Here is a 23,181-nt window from a genome sequence, read left to right as displayed (position 1 = left end):
TAGAAATGACGCAGCACTAAATATATACAGGATCATTTAACAAGAAAAATCATCGCCACAAAAACATCCGAAGCCTGAACACAAATGATAGCTTTTAATTTCCTCAGTTCCTCATTTCGCCACAGCGAGTGATCGGTGCATCTAAATAGCTCTTCACTGTCCATGACTGGATTCTCAACCTCTCCGCAGAATGTCGGCGTGGTAAGTTGTCCAGCTAGCTGACTGAGACAGGTGACAGCTGCATCTGATGGTTACACTTTTGATGCTCAGACAGGTAGGCAGGTTTATAGTTGAAAGCAATGTAACTCAGTGCTGCAGTGGGAGCGAAGCAGCTTGTGGAAAGCTGGAATACTCAGAGCTGTGGCTCCACACAGTACAAACAGTGAATGGAAGCTGCTGACTCTATCGTTTCACTCTAAAGCCCTGACATTGACGGGCAGTTTCCAGGTCACTACTGTCACCAGAAGAGGAAATGCATTCCCACTTAACCGTAATCTCCAGTTCTTCTTATTGTGGCTAGAACCCGCAACTTTGGCTCAACCATGTTTAGACGAACTCATCTCAAGTATGCTCATACGTATATTGGTGAGTAAATGACTATTAGGTAACAAACGTTTTGGATTCGGTTCAGTATCACCTCAGCTGACCCACATACCTGCAATGGTTGCAGTGTAATCCTTAAATCCTTAAAATAAGTCCACAGTAAGCACTTCTTTGTGGCACTTTTAAGCTAAGATTGTAAATCCGGCAAACGACGGACTCCCCGACCAAATGTCGACCAAGACCAAGTTGGTGCATCTCCATGTTTTTTTTGTTTTTGAGTGTGAATAGAGTCAGTAAATGGAGTCTGAAATAGATGATTTTAATTATTTAACAAAGATGTCTCTGTAGGGATCCTTCGCTCCAATCTGAGTCTGTCAGCGGCAAAAACAGAAACTTTAGGTACACGTAAGGAACTTCAAAGATTGCATTTCAGCTGTTGCCCCCACCCCCGCCAAGGATAGCATGAAGACGTAGCTATGAAAACAATATATCAGGGGAAATCCGGAGCTGTACTTCGGCAGTGCAGCGATGCGGCCCAAATGGATCCCCATTCGAAATGAGAAACGTGAGTTCAGCTGCGAGCGGGACATTCAGTGGAATGTGTGTGTGTGATTGCGGAAGTTGGGGAATGGTACCAGAGAGAATAGTCAAATTTAAATATATGAACCTAGAGTTGCACTGCTACGCATGGATTTAAGGTCGGAGTCTTTGCTGTGAAGAATTGGTTAAGGAACAGCAAGCAGGACGGGAGTATCTGTGTGACGGAGCGCTCCGGCTCATCACACCCTGACTTCAGCAGCAGACAGTCTCGTGGAGCTTTTTTCTTCAGACTCGTTCTGTCTGCCCTCGTCTGAATTTGTGGTGATGGCGTAACATTTTTGCCATAAGGGGACGTACATCAAACATTCGAACAAATTCCTGCACCAAACACTGGCCTGCAGCTTTGAACCGACAGATACCTTTACTACCTGAAACAACGGAGTGCTCACCGTTGCTTGGTACTGTCGAGCTGAAGACGAGGACAGAAAACAAACACAGTAGAGTTGTTCTTCGCTACTGTTGTTCCTGGAATGAACCCAAGTAATCTTGGACAGATTCATAACAGGCCCGGCGTGGTTCTGCAGGCTGCTGGGTTCCGGCTGCTGTTGTGCTGAGCGATTCTGGCTATCTCACCTGGTTGCTCACCTGAATTAGCTCCAGAACTAATTGTGGACACAGTTGTACTGAGTTAACAAGGCTTTTTTTTTTTTTTTTTAATTACTTTGAAAGAATTAATTAGCTTTAAAGGCAGCTACATTAAGTTTATGATATGTGATTTAAATGAATTCATGCGCATATGTGTGAGGACGGAGCACATTTGGGTGAGAACATTGACTCAAGCCGTGTGTTAAAGTGCAATTTTCTGGAGTATTTCCATTTAATGTCACTCTGTACTTCTCAAAATAAGCATAAAGTTTCTCAAATTAAAGTGCTGTCGTCTGAGCTGATAAGAGGCCAAACACAGGAGACACGTTGGGAAATGATCCTTCTTCCCCCACCCTATGTAGATTTGCTCTCTGTCTGCTATGTTTGCTCCCTCTCAGGTCGCTGTCGGGGCGCATCGTCGGAGGAGTGTGGTGGTTCTTCACCCTCATCATCATCTCCTCCTACACGGCTAACCTGGCCGCCTTCCTCACCGTGGAGAGGATGGTGTCTCCGATCGAGAGCGCAGAGGACCTGGCCAAGCAGACGGAGATCGCCTATGGGACGTTAGACTCAGGCTCCACTAAGGAGTTCTTTAGGGTGAGTGTCTCAGCTGGCTGTCGTCCATGCTGTCGCTGCATAACGAGAGCGGCTCTAACGGTAGTTAATGTTGGCCAAGATCACAGAGCTGGAGAAGTCTCTGGAGCTTCGCTGTGGGTTTTGATTTATTACCTGCCGGGTAATAAATCAAATGATTAATCAATAAAATAATGTCTAGAATTGTATTTTTTCCCCTGATACAGCACTTCTAAAGAACTAATTCTACAGCTACACGTGATTAATTCAGCACATCATAAAACAGTGGTGCATAGTGTTTTATATAAAAAGGAATTAAGTATGACTAAAGGAGCAAACAGCTAAAGGAAACTACGCGCATTGGTTTTTGTTAAGGGATTTAAAAGTGCTTTGGGGTGGACGGCCAAGATTGAGCTCGTAGTTTTTCACGTGTCAGAGCAGAGCATCCCAAAACTAAATTATGGTATTAGGATGAGAGGAGAGATCGCCTGTTATCAGCCTGGTTGCAAATCCATTTTGTCCACAAAATTAACTTTGGTTCACTCCGAAATCAAAAACTTGTTGTCCCCCCCCCCAGCTTGATGTTTTCTGGTAACAGGAATAATTCTGCTGTGCGTCTGGGACAATTATGGTCCCTCGTTGAACCATCAATAGAGTCATAAACCAAACGAACTGTTGATTAGCCTCACTGCGGCTCCACTAATATGCAGATTTGTTTCTATCACTGCTACTCATAAGTGCTGCAAAAGCAACGCCAAAAGCACTCTCATCAAGGACGCACGGTGCTTTAACATCTAATAAAGGATTAGGGTTAAGGAGACGTTATATGCTTATTGTCATGTCCATAATTGTCTTTTGGGTTACTACTAGAATATGTTTACAAGCTTTAATGCTCAAAATATGCATCATATGCACTCATGGTGTCCAGCGCTGCAGCTCCGTCTGAAACGCCCTGTTGTAGCTCCTGTCTCTTTAAGCGCCCCCCTTCTGAATACCCAGTCTGCTGTGATTGGTCAGCTCACACACACCTGAGCCAGCACCGCTAGCAACAACAGAGCAGCTGTGCTAAATCAGTTCCAATGTACCAAACTAGCTGTTTGGCATAAATTATGCAAATATGTGACATGGTGACAGAAATTAAAGACTGATGAGACGTTTCGGGAGCAGTGTTTCTGTGGGAGAGAGGAGCTTCTTAAACTTTAAAGATCCTTAACATGCATAAGAACGTATATACAATGAAGGAAAATGAATTAATGTGCCAAAAGCAGGTGACAGACTGTGTGAGCCTGTCAGTCTTTTAGTTAATGTATTATCTACATCAAATTAATGGCCTGCCTTGAATAGCAAGGATGACTCGCGGACCACGTCTCTCGATTTACAGAGAATTAAGTGAAATGAACAGATTATCAGGCTACTTCTGTGTTTGTGTTTGAAAGTTTAGGGGGAAAAGACTTTCAAGAAGAACCCCAAGATGTCATTATAATTCCAATTTTTGGTCCTCCGTTACAAAACTGCAATCTCAAAGACGGCGTCCTATTCCTCGGAAATGGAAATGTCATTCACAACCAATGTCCGGCGCTGAGCTGTGTCTATTTTTAGTCCCAGTCGGTCTCTTGGTGTGATTGCTCCGAGCAAGTCTGAGACGTTTGATAAATACAAACGGCTGGTTAGATTTGGTCGTGAGCAGGCAGGGACAGTGTGTTGGTTTCAGTCTCTTGCTTTGGTCCACGGGGAGTTATAAAATCACATCATACAATCTCTTCGGAGATTTACAGACAGCTTGTGTAAATACAGTCAGGATGGAACAGCATGTTTCCGTCTGTTTGGTTTGGGTATCTGCTCCATTTTACACACTCACTTCTGGCAAGAGAGGACGGAGTCGGTCCAAACATAATCAAATCAAAGCATGCGTCGCTCTCAAGAGAATAGGCGACAGCGTTTTTACCTCTGGGATGAAATATTCTTGTCTGTGTGTGTGGAGAGGACTGATTTCGCAGGGGTGTGACCGAGCTGAGGCATGTTTAATGTTTCTGTGACCCGGCTCATTTTTAAAGGCGCTGGAGCAGAATGGCACAGTCCGCCGTGCCAGAACTGAACCGAGGTCTGAAAGCATAGAAATGGAGCGATTGCCGTGATCGGTGTGGAGGAGGTCGTTTGTAACTGGCTGTCTCCTGCACTGCAGTGCTTTTAAACATTACTTCAACTTGTGAAAACTGCAGCTGTTCAGACAAGACTGAGAATGAGAATCCGAGCAGCTTGCTGAAAAACGGAAGAAACTGCAGTAGAATTTGAAGACACTGATTATACAATCAAGATGGATTTTATTGATATGATATTTAAGGCAGCAATAAGCGTTCATATTAAATGTAGTTTTCTCTCAAATCCCCAAATAAATGTGTTTAATACGGCACGTTCAACGATTCTCAGCTTTTATTGGGTTATAATTCAAACTTGTAGGAGAAGCTCTGTTGGAATGACCGCGACGACAGCAGACGTGGTTAAACAAGACACCAAAGTTTGTCAGGGTTGTGTTGTTTGCCAATTTTAACTTTGTTTAACACCCGAATGTTTACCTTCGAGTGGACTGAGTTCATTAAGTGATAAGAGCTACAACGCGAGCAAAAGTTTGGTTGTCAAAACAGAAACTTTTTAGCGGACTGCCTCCATTTTGTATTATCAGCTCAGAGAATCTCAAACTGGGGCGCGAATATAAAGTGAGCGACTGAGTTTTTAGAGTGTGTCGATGCTCTTGTGCTGGCCTTCATCTCACTGAAGTCAAACTTGGATCCTGTTTTATTACCCACTCCTCCCTGCCATTGTTAATGACTGATACTAGTTGTGGGTCGGGTTTTGAACCACCGGACTCGTGTTTTCATAAAGATTATAAAAGAGATGACGACGGAAAAAAAGAAGATATTGTTGGCACATGAAGACGCCCTAAAATACTCATGTGTCATGTCTGTAAAATCAAGTGTATCAAACTGATCATTTTTTGAGGCTTCCTGGTGAATCATCACGGCAGCAGCGGCTCCATACGCAGCGGCGGCGGATGTGCTAATCCGTGATGCATTTGGCAGGCTGTGATTTGTCAAAGGTGCTCCTCCGGAGATAATTGACAGGAGTGGAGTGACTCCATCCTGACTGCCTTTTTTCTTCCTCCGAACTGGAAAATGTCAGCGCAGGGGAGCCGTTCTGAGCGACGGTTGATGAAATCCGGTGATTCAAAGCGGCTGATTAATTAAGAGCCGTAAATACCTTTTTTTTTCCCAGTGATCTCCAACGGAAGGAGCATCAAATAATCCAGATCACACGGCCTCCTCGACGCACGTAATATATGATGACAACTAACATGGTCATTCATTTAAAACACTCGCTTTTATTCCTCTCTGGTTTTCAGATGGGACTTAGAAACACACTTTCATTTGAACATTTTAATGTTTTTGACAATTAGATTAAAGAGATTTCGCACTAGTGTTAAAGATGATTATTTGAGATTAGCATAAAGATTAGAAGCAGGCCGGTAACGACTTGCATTACTCTGTACAAAGTTAAAAAAATTAAATAATTCTGCCTTCCAGCACCTTTGAATTCGCTAATTAACATGATGTATCTCCTTTGTTTAATCGGAACACAAACAGAAATTTAAAAGTTGGAGTTTTTCGAGAGGTAATTGGCTCACAAGGAGTTGTTTACTGGAACTATTTCCCCCGTTGCATCAAAGCTTCCTGTGCAGGTGAAAACAAACAAGAGACAACATGTTAATTAGTGAGCTTCGGAGGTTTTAGTGGGCCGGTTTTGGACGGAGCCGCGCTCGGCTGCCTCCCCCTACTTCTGCTCTCTAAACTAAGCTAAGCTAATACTAAACGGACACATGTAATCTAATGTTTGACACGTCTTATGAATTATTTTTTTGAACGGGTTGTTGCGTGTTAAGTTTTCTCAGCTCTATGTCTCCATTGATTTGCAAAAAAAATGGTTTTCACAATAACTTTCGACAATCCGCCGAACAGACGAATTAGCCGTTTGTTTACTTTCAATTACACAAAAGTTGTAACCGTGATAGATTTTACTTTAATCCCGGCGCAGCTGCTAAATGAACCGTGCTATTAATAGTTAATAGTTATTTTTTTATTCATTCGTTTCCACTGATCGTGAAACATACGGTAAATGAATCTTGATTTGATCCTCCACCAATGCACGTAAAATGGGAAACCGCATCCAGATAAAAATAAAGCGGCGGGAAGATTGCACATGCTTTGTTTGGCCTGTCGGCTCCGTTTTCCGTATGACAGAGTGACAGACGCGCGCAGAGGGCCGTGAATCACTCTCAGCCCTTCAGTCAGCAGCTGACAGATGAACTGGTAGCTGGAAGAGTTGAGGCCAGTTTATTTCAAGAATGGATTGAGGGGCGGTAAAAGTTCCTCGCGAGTCAGAGGATACGACGTGTTTGTCAGTTGAAAAGATTTGTCGCGATTAATTAGAATTCATTTATTGAACAGTTTGTCTTCGTTAAGCCGCGACCGCCGCAGCGAGAGTTATGACTCCGACAGCACGGGGGGGGGGGGGAGAGTTAACGGATATCAAGAGGGCCGACCGACCTGCTCCTGACAGGCGTGCCTCTTCATCTAACTCAAGAGAAAAAATGTCTGTTTTCACACTCCGGTCAGGCCTGTCATCAGCTATTATTGTCATGTTAGGAGTGTTTACATGAACGCTCAGCTGAACTGAAATCGTGCATATGTCAAGAATGATTCACGTACTAGCCCGAGCCCACAATCCATTACTTCTCCGGTGAATTATTTACACAACACTCCCGTGCACACCATCGAGCCGACGTGGTTTGACAATTTTTGCTCCGATCTTTTCTTTTAGTTTCACCTGCCAGATGTGATGTGGGACTGACGCACAGGGCTACCGGTCACGCGCACTGGCTTCCTCTTTATTAAATCTATAAATAAAGCGAGTTAATACATGCAAGTCTGACCCTGTTGCCAAGGACAACTCAAATAATGAGACATGCAGTATAATAGCAATGCACAAATACCTCATTCTTGTATATTCAAAGTGACCAGGGTCGTAGAGAATAGCAGATAACAGATCTTATTTTCTTACTCCAGAGTTTCGGAGTTCTGATCTCACATACTTGTTCACACTTCTACTTCCTGTTTGCCAGAGCGATTATGAGAACTGCCTGTCATGCTCTGACCACAACGCTGACAAGCTGCCGCTCACAGACATGTAAAGAAATATGTCAAAAATCTAAAAAAGTTTCCGCCCAAAGTTTCCTTTTAGGCGCTCCCTCCCTCGCCGAGCTCAGCGGAAGGTCACATTAGCCCAGTTTAGTGCAGCTTCTGTGTTTTTCTTCCCTCTATTGTAGGCAGCTGTGTACTCCAGCTCCCCGGTGACCAGCGATCAGCCTCTCGCCGGCCATTTTTAGCAGTGTACTGAGTGTCAGAGCAGGGCCGCGCTGTGCGTGTCTGTAGCTGCTCCAGCTGGCAGCTGACTGGGCCACAGAGGTGAAGCCGTCAGTCTCGTAGTAAGCAGGTCAAATGTGTTAAAGGCAGTGGCGTCACACAAGGACTTCTGCATAAACATAAACTCTTTCAAATGGTATTTGGCTTATCCATCGTGTGGATTCATGAAATCATGCTTGAACAAATGACGATGTGATAATAAGGTCTGGTCACTCATGATTTTCACGATTATGTAACTGGATTGTTTAATGTGGAAGTTAAAGGGAGAAACAAGAAATGTGTCACCTTTTCTAAAAAAGTTCGAAAAGGTTTTATTCTCCCAACTGTGAAGACATTTGGATATTATGACTACAGTGATAGAGATAATATGTCTGCAGTGCTTCCAAAAGAAATACATAAAAACAGAGTAGATGTCAAGGCTGCATGATCAGACAGACATTGCCTTTGTGATATAGTTCAGGATCAGTGAAAAAGAAAGGCAAGGCAAGTTTATTTGTATAGCACAATTCAGACACAAGGCAACTCAAAGTGCTTTACAGGCACACACAAATTACATTAAAAGACATAACAATTTCATTTAAAAGACATTAAAAATTGCATTAAAAAAAAATTTAAATAGCATTTTAGACCAGTAAAAATATTAAGAAACAAACATCAAAACAAGTAGGCTAAAATAGAAAGGCTTTAAAAGAAACAAGACTGTAGAGTCAGAGTCATAATGCAGTTCAAAGACTTGAATTGCTTCAGTTAAAAGCAGTGGCAAAAAGAAATGTTTTAAGTCTTGATTTAAAAGAGGTGAGTGTTGGAGCAGACCTGCAATTGTCAGGGAGTTTGTTCCAAATATGTGGCGCATAGTAATTGAAAGCTGCTTCTCCATGTTTACTTCTGACACTAGGGACTGAAAGCAGACCGGTACCTGACGATCTCAGAGGTCTTGATGGTTCATAACGCAGCAGCAGATCAGAAATGTATTTTGGCCCGAAACCATTCAATGCTTTATAAACCAACAGCAGGACTTTGAAATCTATTCTTTGATAGAAAGGACATTTTTGCATCACGGTTTTAATTGTCACTGAAGAAAACTATTAAATTGCGATGCTGTGGCGTTTGTTCGGGTGGATATGCGACAAAAACAACTTTTCTTACATTCGGCGGAGAGGATTTGTAGGCCAGAGCATCCTAACATGAGGAGCAAAAACAGGACCAGGGAACCCACGTAAAAAAAAAACGCAGGAGATGCAGACGAAGACTGGTTAACTTAACAGGTGAACACAGAAAAAGGATGGGAAAAGGACAAAGACAGGAAGTGGATTGTAAAACACGACACACAGAGATACAATCTACAAAATAAAATAGAAAGCAAAGAAACTAAAAAGCCAAACCATGACAGTTTTGTCACACATTTAACCCTTTAGATTTGGTCTCATTTATGTATCGCGATTTCAATGGTGGGAAGTCGTTTTGGAGGTTTTGCAGTAAGTTAATCGGGCACGTGGCTGAAAATCCAAAGTAAAAACAACCAGATGAAAAGATGAAGCAACAGATAATGTGCAGGGTAAAGTTTTGACAGAAGATGAGGGACAACTTATATATGAACATGTAACATAATTAGATAATTAACTTATGGAACATAATGTATGACTCGGTTAGAGAGAATGACTTTACTACTAAGATGAGAATGATGCACAGATGTTTATATACAGTATATTCATCGGAATAATGCAGCTAGTTTGCCTTCATGTGTGTGCTTTTGTTAAATAAGTAGTATTTACTTTAATTAGTTTGCAGGAATTTTAACTTTCCCAGAGTCAGAAACTAATGAACACCGTTATACTGACCTTGTTTGTGTGTTAGTCGGGGGGTTAGATGATGCACAACACATCGTAACGTCAATATAACTGCACAAACTTAAATGTTGCATAAGCCCGACGGTCAGATGTAGTTATGGAGGGACTGATTTGATAAAACTAAAAGTAGGTTGTGACTCCAGCTGTGACCTGCTGGTCGGAGCACAAACTGAAGAGGAGGACGAGTTCACGTCTGTCTGTTAATATTGATATCAAACACGGGCTGCGTTTTGCTTCTGCTGAGCTGCCAGATTGTCAGACTTCAGGCTGCTGGCACGAAGCCCACTACCTCCGCTGCACTGTTAACATGTAAAGAGCGAATCCACTGCGGATTAAAACACTGTCCGCTGAGCTCTGAGCGTCGAAACGTTGGGGCCAGAAACTGTGACGCCAATGTGACGTCACGGACTCGAAGTGCAGCGGTTGTTTTTGCTTTAAAGGTTCAGTTTGACTTGTTAGGAAAGTACTCTAATTGACTTTCTTGCTGTGGGATAGATGAGAAGATCGACATCACCCTCACGTCTCCGTGTTAATTACGGAGCTGGAGCAGGGATTTGAGTTAGCTTAGCATAAACACTATGTTTCACAAGATCAGCAGTTTCCCCTGTTTCTAGTCTTCACGCTCAGGGACTGATTGAAAATAGATGTTTCCTGCTGAAAAAAGAAAACTACAGACTTTTTTGGGGGGGAGAACAGGGAGTGCATTTTGTTCCAATCTCTGATTTATATTTTATTTAATTCACTGAGAGATTTATTACAAAAAACATACAAAATAAAACCAAGAAACAAAAACGATTAGAGGCGCAGTGATGTTGGTTCTTTATAGTTGTCAGTTATTCAATGTGAGTCCACCAGAGAAGGTGTCCGAGCCCCGTTTATTCATTTGATGGCACTAATAGTTGTTTATTTAGCAGCTATTTCCTCCGAGTGTTGGTGTTTTTGCGATAAACATATTATTTTTGAGGTATTGGCTGGAGGATAATCGCAGTTTATTCGTAGGTCAATGAGAGATACCAAAGAAAACATAAACAACTCTCGGGAGGGTCCTGCTTTTTTAGAAAACGAAATACACAATCGTCTTGTTTATGTACTTTAATTAAATGTGGGTGAAATCATTGCATTCTTTTTTTGACTTAGGTAATACACAACATCTAAATTTCTTTTGGACATTCAGACTTCCTCCTGACCTTGATCATTTTCATTCAGTCCCTAAATGTGGCTGAGCTGATCGCCTCATGGCTCCAGCTCCAGTGATATCGATCTCCTTACTTGAGAAAATGTCCCAAAATGTCAAACTTCTCCTTGTACTCAAACCCACAGCAGCTCACTGTGAATGTTTTCTTTTTTTTGTGGTTGTCAGTGTGCATAACTAAACTGTCTCCTATTTTCTCTCTGTGTCCTCAAATGCAGCGCTCCAAAATAGCAGTGTACGAGAAAATGTGGTCTTACATGAAATCGGCCGAGCCCTCGGTCTTTGCCAAGACGACGCCGGACGGGGTTTCTCGAGTACGAAAGTCGAAGGGAAAGTTCGCGTTTCTGCTCGAGTCCACTATGAACGAGTACATAGAGCAGCGGAAGCCGTGCGACACCATGAAAGTGGGCGGAAACCTCGACTCTAAGGGATACGGTGTGGCCACTCCTAAAGGCTCTGCATTAAGGTGGGTGGGATATTATAACAATATCATCCATGTTGTTATAGTATTCCACCTACCCTGATGTCTCCTTTTCTGCCATTCTCTTCTTCCTCACCCCTTTTAATTCTTCTTTTTTTTTTTTTTTTCCCAAGTGCATCAATGAGTGAAGAGTTTTTATAAGTTTGATCGACACGTTTAGCCATTTTTTCTGTTCTGTCGTATGTATCTGGTGTGTGTCTCTCTGTTAATTTCTTCTCTCTCTTAAAGTTTTTTGGTATATTACTGTGTAAATCCATTTGAATGTGAATGTGCACTCTCACCTTCCCCCCCCCCCGACCTCGTTTTGTTTTTTGCTCTTTTTTCCTCCCCCTCCAACCTCTCTCTCCCTCCCCTCCTGGTTTTTTTTCCTGTGGTGCTCTTTTGCATTTGCTTCTAATTCAACACTGATATATGTGTCTCTTTTGCTAGTTTACAATGCTGGTCTGTCAGTTGTGATGAATGTTTAAGCCGCATGCTGAATGTTCTTATTTCCAATTCAACAATGACAGAATGTCCCCATCCCGCACACTTCAGTTACAAGCAATGTAACCCTCCATGCCACCTCTCTAATATTTAACATTTTCTTTGCTGTAAAAAAATGCTTCTTACCCTTCCACACCAGTGAAATTATTCACCAATTTGTTCCTTCCGTGCTCCCCTTATGAACCATTGATATAATCACTATTCTTTACTAATATTCTATATTAGATTTCTCACGGACCTGTTCATTTTCTTACAAGTTATGTTTTATCGTTTCAAGAAATGCTGTTAACCTGGCAGTGTTAAAACTGAATGAGCAAGGCCTCTTGGACAAATTGAAAAACAAATGGTGGTACGACAAGGGAGAGTGCGGCAGCGGGGGAGGTGACTCTAAGGTCAGCCTCAATGTCACCAAAGTCGGGTATCCTAGAACAGAGTAATCGGCAAGGCTGTCGTCACTGGCTGTAGTCTTTGGGCCCAAATACCTTGTTAATCAGCTACAGATAAACATGTCTGTTTTTACATATTTTTATTATGCAAAAGTGATCAACTGGGAACCCTTTACTTGGCTAATGGAGGAAGAAAAAAAAAGCCCAATAATGTGAGATAAACCAAAGTGTAGAAGTAAGCTAGGAGAGTATTAGATAAAATTGTTTGATGGTGTATTTGTGACAGAGTAGTTTTTGGCTTGTAGTTATGAAAGATGGAAACCATCTTCAGCTCTGTTTTTTATATCTACAGGCCAACATGAAAGCTTTGAAGCATTCAAACTAATCCGATTTTGTATGATCATATCCTCCAAGTCGAGCAATGTATGCACTCTCCAATCTGCCGCCTGGGTGTTAGGGCAGGCACGGGGAACAGCGTTGTCTTGAGGGGACTAAGCATCGCAGGCAAACGTGAGAATTCTAATGGCACAGTGAAAACTAACGGTCCAAACTTTTTTGTCCAACATCCTCTCACCGAAATCCAGCGTAAGACTGACAGAACACCTTTGGTTGGTCTTGATCCAAGGCCAGTCAAAGTCTATCCATGGCCACCCTGACCTGGTAAACCCTGCAGTTGTAGAGTATAAGATGTGACCAGGGGCCCCATTTGTACAAGAGGATTTGATTTGAATCTGTATTAAGATCGCTTTTCATAGTAAGCAAATAGCTAAGTGAAGATGCACCCACATCTTAAAGTGAGACTGAGACTTAAATTATTATAAAATATAATGAAAATATATGTTTAAATTTGACACGCTTAAAGACATTATGACAATATCACAAAACAGTCAAGATTCATTAAGTCAGTGAGCTAACTAATGTCAGTTACAACATCTTTAATTTAAAGTTAGCGAACGTTAGCCACCGTTAGCTTGGCTACTGGACATATCGGACCAAGTAAGTCTGTAGCAGCAAAGAATACTGAGAATTTTTGCTTTTGAATTAAACATTTTATGTGTAAAAGGAAGATTGAGTAATTTCTTCTTCAATGAGTCACATATCTGTAATTTAAAGTTAGCTAACATTAGCCACCGTTAGCAAGTGGAAGTACCGGACCAAGTAAGGCTGTAGCAGCCAACTGAATCTGGCTACTGACATTTATTACTTACGAAGGAAACGTTTCAATTTTAGAAGTAAGACTGTTATTTCTCCTTCAGAAAGTCACATATCTGTAATTTAAAGTTAGCTCACATTAAGTAACGTTAGCATCCATTAGCCACTGGTTGAAGTGAGCCAAGTATGGCTGTAGCAGCAAACTAAGTACTGAGGTTCATTGCTTTTGATTTCAACTATTTATTCGTAGAAAGAAGATAATGTTACATCCCCCTTCAAAAGTGACATATCTATAATTTAAATTTAGCTAACATAAGCTATCATTAGCCACCATTAGCTGCTGGACATAGCAGACTAAGTTTGGCTGTAACAGCAATATAAATACTGAGATTCACTGCATATGAATTCATATTTTCACTCAGTTAAAGGAAGATTTTGTTATTTATCCTTCCAAAAGTCACATATCTATTAGCCACCGTTAGCTACTGGACATGGCTGAACCAAGTATGGCTGTAGCAGCAAACTGAATACTGAGATTTATAGCATATGAATCAAGATTGTGTTATTTCCTCCTCCAAAAGGCACACAGTCTCACTTTTAATGTCATGTTTTGGAGCAGTAAAATAGACAAGAAGAGCTCAGCTAATAACCATCGTGAAGCTTGTCTGTCATACTGTGTGCACGTGCATAACCTATCCTCACTTTATCCCCTCAGAGCCGAGCACATCAGCCTCAGCTCTGCAGAAGAACTGGGAGCTTTTTTTTTTCCCCAGATCATCTAAAATAATATTGTACACAGATAAGGACTCCTTGCAATTAAAATCTGTTGTACAGCCTTCGTATGAATGAGGCCCCTGATCTTGTGTTCCAGACACCAGGGCGCAGTAACAGCCCCCACTGTGGATCCATCTCTGCCTCTGCTCTTCAGCTTGCATCATGACCACAGTTACACGTGGCAAATTGCGAGAGAAGAGACAAGGCAAACTTTGCTGTTATCGACTCGAGTCATCCATTCCTGAGTGAGCAGGATAACGTGGATACCGGTGATGGGATAACACAAAGAAGCCGTCTCCTCTCTCAGCGGCAGCTTGCCTCGATTCCCCCTCGGTTAGAAAGAGAGTAGACGATCAGCGTAACACAGTCACGTCTGACTGCCACATTTCTTTGTCCTTATTTCGCTTTCAGAAAACGCACGTGTGGATGATTTAATAACAGGATGGAAATATATTGTATGTAACTACCACTGAGAAAATATGAGAAATCTCTTCATTGGGCTGCCGTAATTCAAATTCTGCAAATTCTGAATAGAGATACTTCATTTTTTTTCTTTTCCGACATTACTTATCCACAATTGGTAATTTCATACATCAAAGCTCGGTGATTTAAAACATTTACATCTTTTTAGGTAACTTATAGTTCATACTGTTTGATGTTACATTACAGGTGTGACATTATACAGTATGTGATTTATGTCTTGATTTGGCCATGGGAGTTGGTGTTGTGCATGCAGGTTTTTATTTTGTGTGCTCACGAATGCTTTTAGGTTCCTGTTTTCTTGTTTTCCAGAGAGACTGAAGGGTAAAGTTCTGATGTGACTTAAATCAGAGGCAGTGGAGGTTTGGTCAGCTCCTAACACCCTGACTCTGAACAGGTGCAGAGGGTGGACACAATACCAGAAACATTTGATCATATCCAATACAACAATTAATGTGTTCTTTGTGAAGTTTAGAGGTCTCTAAAGATGCAACACAACACAAATGATTACTTGAAACATATATATATATCTTTAGTTTATAGACATATATTTGTCGCCAACTCATTAACATTAGTTACCATTAAACTTTACAAATGTAATATTTATAGCACTAGTTGTTGCATTGCATTACAGTTGATTGCACACGTGTTTATGTTATTCTGTCCACCCCCTGTACTAAATCAAAGCGTTGGATTTGTACTCCAAACAAACAAAAAAAAAATCATATTTCATATTGTCATGCAAGTGTTCAATAAGTTAGTGAGGAACAGCGTTTTACTCGTGCCCTCTGCGGCGCGGTCGTCCTCGAGAGAATCAGTCCACTTTAGATTATTATAATTAAATACGCCTATCTGCTTCCTGGAGAACATTACCTCCAATTCTGCCAGGCTTTGAGTGAAATCCGATCGGTCAACTGGATGCATAATTAATGAGCCTGTGCCGACAGTCACCAGAGAGACGACAGCGGCTTCAGTGGCTTCGATACGCAGGTGACTATGTAATGATATTGTGTGTTTTTATATATATATATATAAACTCCCTGCTGACCTTAGTACTTATATTTGGCATGTAATATGACTCATGTGGTTAATTTTCTTTTAATTTGATTTTGCCGTTAAAGGTGTTTATTTTTTTTAGATTCAGACACGTAGAAAGAGGCGCTGAATTAATTTGCAATTAAACTGACTGAAGATTTAATTTGTCACAGGCTCGTACAATATGTGCGGTGAGAATAGAGATAAGAACGGGAGTTAAAATAAGATCAAATATAATTGAAATTTAAAAAGTTACAAATATACTGCTAGGCTTCTCATATATATAAAAGATTATAATTATATACTATGCATTTAATTTATAAAGTAAATTTTTAGATAATGTTGTATATGGATTTATCACAATACACAGTTTGTATCTCCATATTTTAACATCTCCTCAAAAGTACTTTAGAAATGTGACTATGTGACAAAACCAAATATCACAATATCTTGCACCAAATATCTCAGGACTGACATCACAACAATCCTGTAGGGATAATTATTGGTATTTTAATCAATCATCAATAATCATCAGTAATGTGGATATAACGACTGCAGCGAGTAAGAACAGTCTCCTTACACTTATGTCATATCACCATATAACGTGATACATATATACATAACGTAAAACATATAAGTCCAAACTCCATGATAACGACATAATAACAATATATTATGTAATATGAACTTTATGTTTGTCGTGTGTTAGATTTTGCTCTGCGGACCGTCACTAAAAGTTCAGTTCAGTGTTCTGTGCTGTAGAATTTTAATTAGTAAGCATATCGGGAATTCATTATTATCATTATTATCATTTGAGTTTTGTTGCTTTAATTTGAGCTGTTTGTTGTTTGCAGAGATGCTCTGGTTGGTGAGACCTGTGTGAGTTCGCTCTGCGTGGAGCTGTGAGCTGCTCTTACATCAGAGGTTCAGGACAGCTCAGTGTTTCTCTCTTGACATTAAATGTCAGGTGGAGTTATTCAGCAGCGCCGACTACACTGCGACTGCCACAGAGCAGAAACACTTTGATTTTACGTCTCTCAGACAAAAATGATTGCAAAAAGCCAAGCTGCTTAGAAAAAAGGGCAGGGTGGAAACAGATGTGGTTTTCCTCACCGTTGCCTCCAATCGAGCGGCATTTGTCACCTCTGAAGTCCCGGTGGTTTCTCTGAGACGTTATTTCGCTCTGCACCCTTTGAAACTAGGTCTTAAATCTCTTGTAACCAATGTTAATGTAGTGTGTTTCTGTCTACATGAAGTGATGAGTTCAAACGTTACTAGTGTTTTACCTAACAACAAACCTGTCCTTCTAGCTACTGCTGTCATCTGTTTCCATACATTAAAATTACCACAAAGACTCACACACACACACACACACACACACATATATATATACATATATATATTTACATATATGTGAGTGAGTCTAAACTATGAACCTGGGCACTTAATATCAGTGTATTATTTAAAAGTCCATGGCCACCACCTGGTGGTGTGTCTGAGGTCTGAGACTTTATCTGATGACCAGCAGTTGATTTTTTTTTCCTTACAGCTGAAAAGAAAAGGCAGATATATAATTTATAACATAAGAAAAGTCAAAAGTCCGTAGAGTAGATCATCTTACCCCAAATGTATATTTTATGTGACTAACAGTAATTAACTTGACAAAAGGATGGATGTAAATTTAACACAGAAACAATTACTGTAGCCACAGATTTTAGTGAGATGAACTACTATTAAAAACAATTATTATGACAAATCTGTGATTATTAGCTGTTTCGCTCCCTAATGGACTAAAAAACTACCCACTTAACATCATTTTTGTTTGTGATTCATCCTCACAGTGTCTCTGAAGTGCATCACAAGCATCCAGAACGTATTTCTGTCCAGATAATACAATTACAGATCGCTGTATGTCGGATCGTCACTGCATTAATCTTCATTCACAAACAGCAGTTTGGTTCATGTTCAGCCTGTTGTCGCATTTTATCATCATAACTTTGCCTTTCAAAGCGCTCTGACCGGAGAACAGGACTGCAGATCATCTACTTAACATCATGCATGACTTCTTCTTCTTCTTCCTCGTTTTTGTTTTCTTCGTACAAATAATCTGAAAACATTGATTTGTATTTCTATTAGACATAACAGTGGTGAATACAATATATTTGATGACGATTACAAACGCTGATCTTTATTTGCTGAAAGGAAATAAGCCTGGGAATCTGTCAGTCGGGGAGATTGAGCTTAATGTCTCGCAAAAACAAACGCCCTGAAAAAAAATAATCTCACAAGCACATTTTTCAGGACCTTTGACTATGAAAAGATAAACTGATGAACCAAGATCAACTTGACTTTGAGGGTCTAAATTTGGGGACGGATGTTTCTGATTTCGAGGGGGGGGGGACGTTTTATGAGACATTAGCCTCCAACAACTAATGAAGCTGAAACTGTTGTGTTTTGTCTGTTAGTCAAGAAAGGGTTCCTGTTAGATCCACCTTGCTAAACATGAAAAAAAAAGGCTGCCCATAGCAAAAAAAAAAAAAAGAAGAAGAAAATGTGCCCTCAGCAATTACTGCCTCTTGTTTTTTCTTCCATTCTGTTAAAGCTATGCAGCAGCTGCTTTATTCTGCAAGTTTCAAATCTTTTCTCTCTTCTTGTGATCAGTGTGTGCCGATTACTCAAAGCGATATAGGTGGGGTCTGGCATGCTAGGGTAGTCATGGATTATGAAAAAAAAAAGGTCATATATTGATATATATATACTGTATATATACTGTAGTGTTGCTTGCTATCTGTGATGTGTTGGCCAGGACCCTACTACTATCGCTTTGCACAGTATAAAGTAGTGTTAAAAGAAAGTTGAATAACATAAAATAACATAATATAATGTTATTTATGTTATTTCCCACGTGAAGAACTCCTGTAAACCTTGCAGTATTGAAACTCAGTGAACAAGGCATCTTAGACAAGCTGAAAAACAAATGGTGGTACGATAAGGGTGAATGTGGAACCAAGGACTCGGGAAGTAAGGTCAGTCGCTGCAGGTCTTTTCATACTGATTGCAAAATGCATTTTGACCCAACTGTTCATGTTGCAGAAACATCTAAAGCACACATCCTTTTGTCAGACATGTTAACCAGGACATGACATGAAAACTAAAACCTTCGCACATAGTCGGATTTAATCAACACTCTGATCATGATCCATTACATTACGACATGACTCCATTTTCTTACAATTCCAGATTTGTGAAAAGAATAAATAATAATGATAATTGCAGCATGACTACACACATTCTTTTGATCCATACCATTAAAAAAAAAAAATCCTTTTGAAAAAATGAATCCTAGAATTGAAACCATTATACTGCTGTTTGGTCGTCCAAACCTTTATTGAAAGTTAGTTTATCGGTGGTCTTCATCATTTGTATGCAATCTGCGGTCTGTTTAGCTCCCCGATACGAGCCGCTAGTTCCCCCCCCCCCCAAAGGGCTCCTTATTCTGACTCCGAGCTGACCTTTAAATACCATCTGAGTGTAAAGTGGTCAAATGGTATTTAATAGTCATGTCTCATAGACGGAGTGTCAAAGCAAGGAACTTTATATTCCACATTTAATTAATTTAAGAAAGTTTTACAAGCCAGTCATTCGAATCCCTAAAGGTAGACGACGTTGAATGCACTGGCTTCGGGGGGGGGGGTTACAAAGTTTTTCGCCCTCCAGGGTTGGAATGCAAATGGTAAAACTCACATAAATTAATTTCAATATGACTGTTTGGCTTTTAATAGCAGCAAAATGGTTCAATTCGCTCCCCCCACCCCCCTCCCCCCTTCCACAGCTTGCCACTTTGATTGTGTAGATGCAGTGTGTTGAAGTTGAGCAGCTATGATAGGTTTTTAATCTGTAGACCTGTACGACCACGACCGCCTTCCTCTAGACGTGTGGGCTCGTAAAGAGACCATCGAGCAGGACAGATAGCAGCTCTCTCTCTACATTCACCTCCTCAGCTCTTTAGAGTAGAAAGAAGACACATTTAAGTTGTTCCAGTTTATGTCCCTCGTAGGCTAAATGAGGCGTTCGCACCTCGAGAGGGTTTTGTAGACACCATTAGCAGTCGTCCTCAGAGTTAGCCGTAGTGCAGCAGGGTGTACATGTAGGATTGGTGTTGGTGTAGCATTGTTGTTTGAGGTCAGCCTCGCGGTGCCAGTACAACGTGTCTTAACGGTGGTCTCTACCTCCCCCAGGACAAGACAAGTGCACTAAGCCTGAGCAACGTGGCAGGAGTCTTCTATATTCTGGTCGGAGGGCTCGGCCTGGCTATGACTGTGGCTTTGATAGAGTTCTGTTATAAGTCACGGCAAGAAACCAAAAGACTGAAGCTGGCAAAGAATGCCCAGAACTTTAAGCCAGCCCCTCCGGCAAACACCCAGAATTTTGCCACGTACCGTGAAGGCTACAACGTGTACGGGACAGAGAGCGTTAAGATCTAACGGGTACGTTCCTTTTGTCCTTGTTACCGAGCTGTGTCGGTTTAAAACGTAAGGTAAAGTAGAATACAGGAGCCTGGTGGGATCAATCGGTATGTCATCATTAATTTAAAGGGGATTTATTCACATTCTGTTGATGACTTTAGTTCATTTTTTAATCTTACATATTGCCCCTTTAATCTAAATATATACATTTGATTAATTCAAGTTAATCCAGAGGAACATTTCCGGTGTTAATTTTTGAGATCTTCTCTGAACTTACAAACATGAATTGTTCCGGCTAGAAGTCTAGACGTTTCCAGGTTTGAAGTATTTGTAGTTTGAAAGGTTCAAAAGAGTTTTTAAATCAAATATTGAACTTAAATTTGTGCCCAAAGTCACAAAATATAAGCGGTTGCTAATGTGGAACAGTGACGTACGACTGTAGTAGAATCTAGGGGGTCGATATTCATCCTCCCGGTGACTGTGTTCAGACCGGAGCAGAGGGAAGTTAATGATTACAGATGACTGTTAACCACCACGTTGAAGAGAAAGTAACTGGAGGGGGGCTTTAAAGTCCGTACTGACTTCAGTCTTTAAGTCAGTGAACTCGTAATGTTTCTGACTCTGATGGTTGTTATTGAACTCTCAAATTGAGCTAAATCAACTCAGCCGCCACACAAGTCATGAGAGGACCGAACTAATAATTCAGTTTAAGTTCCACTAAATTGCCTTTCCAGAGTCTGCGGGGGAACTTGTGGGTTTGTTTGTTTTGAGTCGAACCAGCTTAAAGTGATTTGCTCCAGTGTGCCGGCAGCAGAATTCTGATCCTCATCCTTTGCACATCTCTTGGCTCTGCAGAAGTGAAAATGTGTCAATTCCCACTGGAGCGTCTGGACGGAAAACAGCCACTCTGTGTGACCCCCGACACCCCGAGGCTGGCATCCTGGAGGCGACAGTCTTCTTTGTCATCAGCTTGGACACAAGCCTAACAAGTCAACAAGTGCTCATTCTGGGTTCGTGAGGCCCGTCACACTAACAGAGGGCAATGACGCAACAGGACTTTTCTTGCTTCTGGAAACATGAGATTTGCCTCTTGTAGTGCCTTATGGAGCATTTCAGCGTCATGGCAATGCAGATAAAAATTGAATTCACTTGAAAAATATAAAAATCTGTGGAACTATAGGGCAAAACGTTGCTTTAAATGACAATTAGACGAACTGTTGTAATTTCCGTTGTTTTTCTATTCAGACGAAGAAGAAGAAGAAGAAGAAGAAAAAAAAAAAAAAGCCATGATTTGCAATCAAACCGTCCTGGAGTACTTATTAAGTCATTTGAATACTTTACAGACATATTTTTGTGGTGAAATCTTTTAAGTTGGATTAAATGTTATATTTAGTGGAGTAAAAAGTCATTTTCTTGTTTTACTATAAGACTATTTTTCGGTTTCATGATATTTAAGGCAAAGCATCGATCAGTAGGGTTAAGCATCAATTAAAAGCGACGACGTTGTACCCCAAGTTTTTTTAACTCGGAAAATATCAGTAATATGAGACTGTGGTCATCAGAAGCCGCTGCCTGCGATGGTGTTATTTCTCACAGCCAGTCGGACTTCATTCACAACTCGACTGTGTTCATTTAGATGCTTCTGTTAAAAACAAAACAACAAAAAAAAAACAAAGACTTGGTTTGTTTTCAGCTGCCACCGTTTGGAGACGAGACTATTTTTTTTTTTTTTTTTTTTATTGAAAATGAGGTCAGCTTTTAATCACTTAGTGCCATATTGTTGAAATCATTAGAACTCGTAGGGACTAGGAGAGCGACCCCCCCTTGTTTTTTATGTAACAGCATATTCCAATGGTTTAACTGAGCTTATGGTTTACACTTTGTACACACGTAGAAGCCGTTCTTATGTAAAATGCAGTATCTGCAGCTGTGACTCTCTTTTGGTAACTGATTATACACACACAGACACACACACACACACACACACACACACACCATAGCTTCTTTGGTTGTGATGAGCTTTCTGTGTCTATGCATTAATGCAGAAGGCGAGCTTGGTGAACTGTACATTGAGGAAAAAAGAGCTACAAATGAAAAACATTCGTCTGTTTGTATAAGTGAATTTTTTTATAAACTGAAGGAGAAAAAAAACAACAACCTACAATTGCTACAAACCATGTACGCCTACATTTGTTTAGTATATCAGAATTTCTCATCCTTTTTTCTCTTCCCCCCCCCCCCCAAGATTAAAAGTGCATGTGAACTCGGTGATAGTTTTACCAATCTGCAACTCGAAATGGGCCCTGGGTTTAGTTTTGCGTCCGACGACGACGTGCGATCCGGTTTGTTTTTTTGTTGTTTTTTTTTTTTTTTTTTTTTCCCAGTTCATTTGTAACAGTACCTCAACCATGAGAGTTGCATGTATGGACACAATGAACCTCTGTGGAGAGGCCATGTACAAAGGATTTTATTACATTTCCTTAATAAAAGCAGGTTTATATTCACCTTTTAGACGTTGAGTTATTTGTCCTCTTTACACATATAAAAACAATAAACTATTGCTACACATGTTGGATCATTTTAAAACGGGGAAAAGAAATTGGTAGAATTTGTTTCCTCTGTTGCAGGTACGCACTTCACCATGCAGGTCTTATTTCAGAGGTCACGACGGGAACTTCCACACGCAGGCTGTTTGGTTGAGATCATCTTGAGTTATTACGTTGGTAAGGAAGGGGGGGGAAAAGTTTGAAATTAAAATGACTCAAGTTGGGGCGCCGATTAGCTCAGTGGGTGGAGCGGGGGTCTCAATTACAGAAGCTATGTCCCCACTGCAGCAGCCCTGGGTTGGAGTCCCGGTCTGGGGACCCTTGCTGCGAGTCACCCCTCCCTCACCCGGTTTCCTGTCATCTCTGAAGCTGTCCTGTCAAGAAGGTAATACAAAAGCCACAAAAAAAAAAGCCTCAATGTAAATCCAAATTGGGACTCCGTGAGCTAAAACTGTGACAGACACAAGAATGTGCAGTGGCAGTTCTAGACCAGTTTTAATAGGGGGGCCAGGATGGGGCCGGCTTTTTTGTAAGGGGGCACATACAATCCGGAAAAAAGGATAA

General features: G+C 40.9%; 1 protein-coding gene across 6 annotated transcripts in view; it reads left to right on the top strand.

Moving 5' to 3' along the window:
• The window catches only part of LOC115593926 (glutamate receptor 3-like), an 85,752-nt gene extending 63,171 nt beyond the window's left edge, over positions 1-22,581 (top strand). For 2 of the 6 annotated variants that reach the window (XM_030437622.1, XM_030437620.1), the window contains 5 exons: positions 2,127-2,325; positions 11,033-11,280; positions 18,517-18,631; positions 19,844-20,092; positions 20,927-22,581. In XM_030437622.1, coding sequence (XP_030293482.1) covers positions 2,127-2,325; positions 11,033-11,280; positions 18,517-18,631; positions 19,844-20,089 — 808 coding nt within the window. In that variant the 3' untranslated portion in view covers positions 20,090-20,092; positions 20,927-22,581. Of the gene's footprint in view, positions 1-2,126; positions 2,326-11,032; positions 11,281-12,055; positions 12,171-18,516; positions 18,697-19,843; positions 20,093-20,926 lie in introns of those variants that run through there. The other 4 variants (XR_003986387.1, XM_030437621.1, XM_030437624.1 and 1 more) reach the window with 4 other exon arrangements.
• The last annotated feature ends 600 nt before the right edge of the window (positions 22,582-23,181 follow it).

This window comes from Sparus aurata, chromosome 13, assembly GCF_900880675.1.
Source record: "Sparus aurata chromosome 13, fSpaAur1.1, whole genome shotgun sequence".
NCBI lineage: Eukaryota > Metazoa > Chordata > Actinopteri > Spariformes > Sparidae > Sparus > Sparus aurata.
This window is presented reverse-complemented; position numbering and strand designations above follow the sequence as displayed.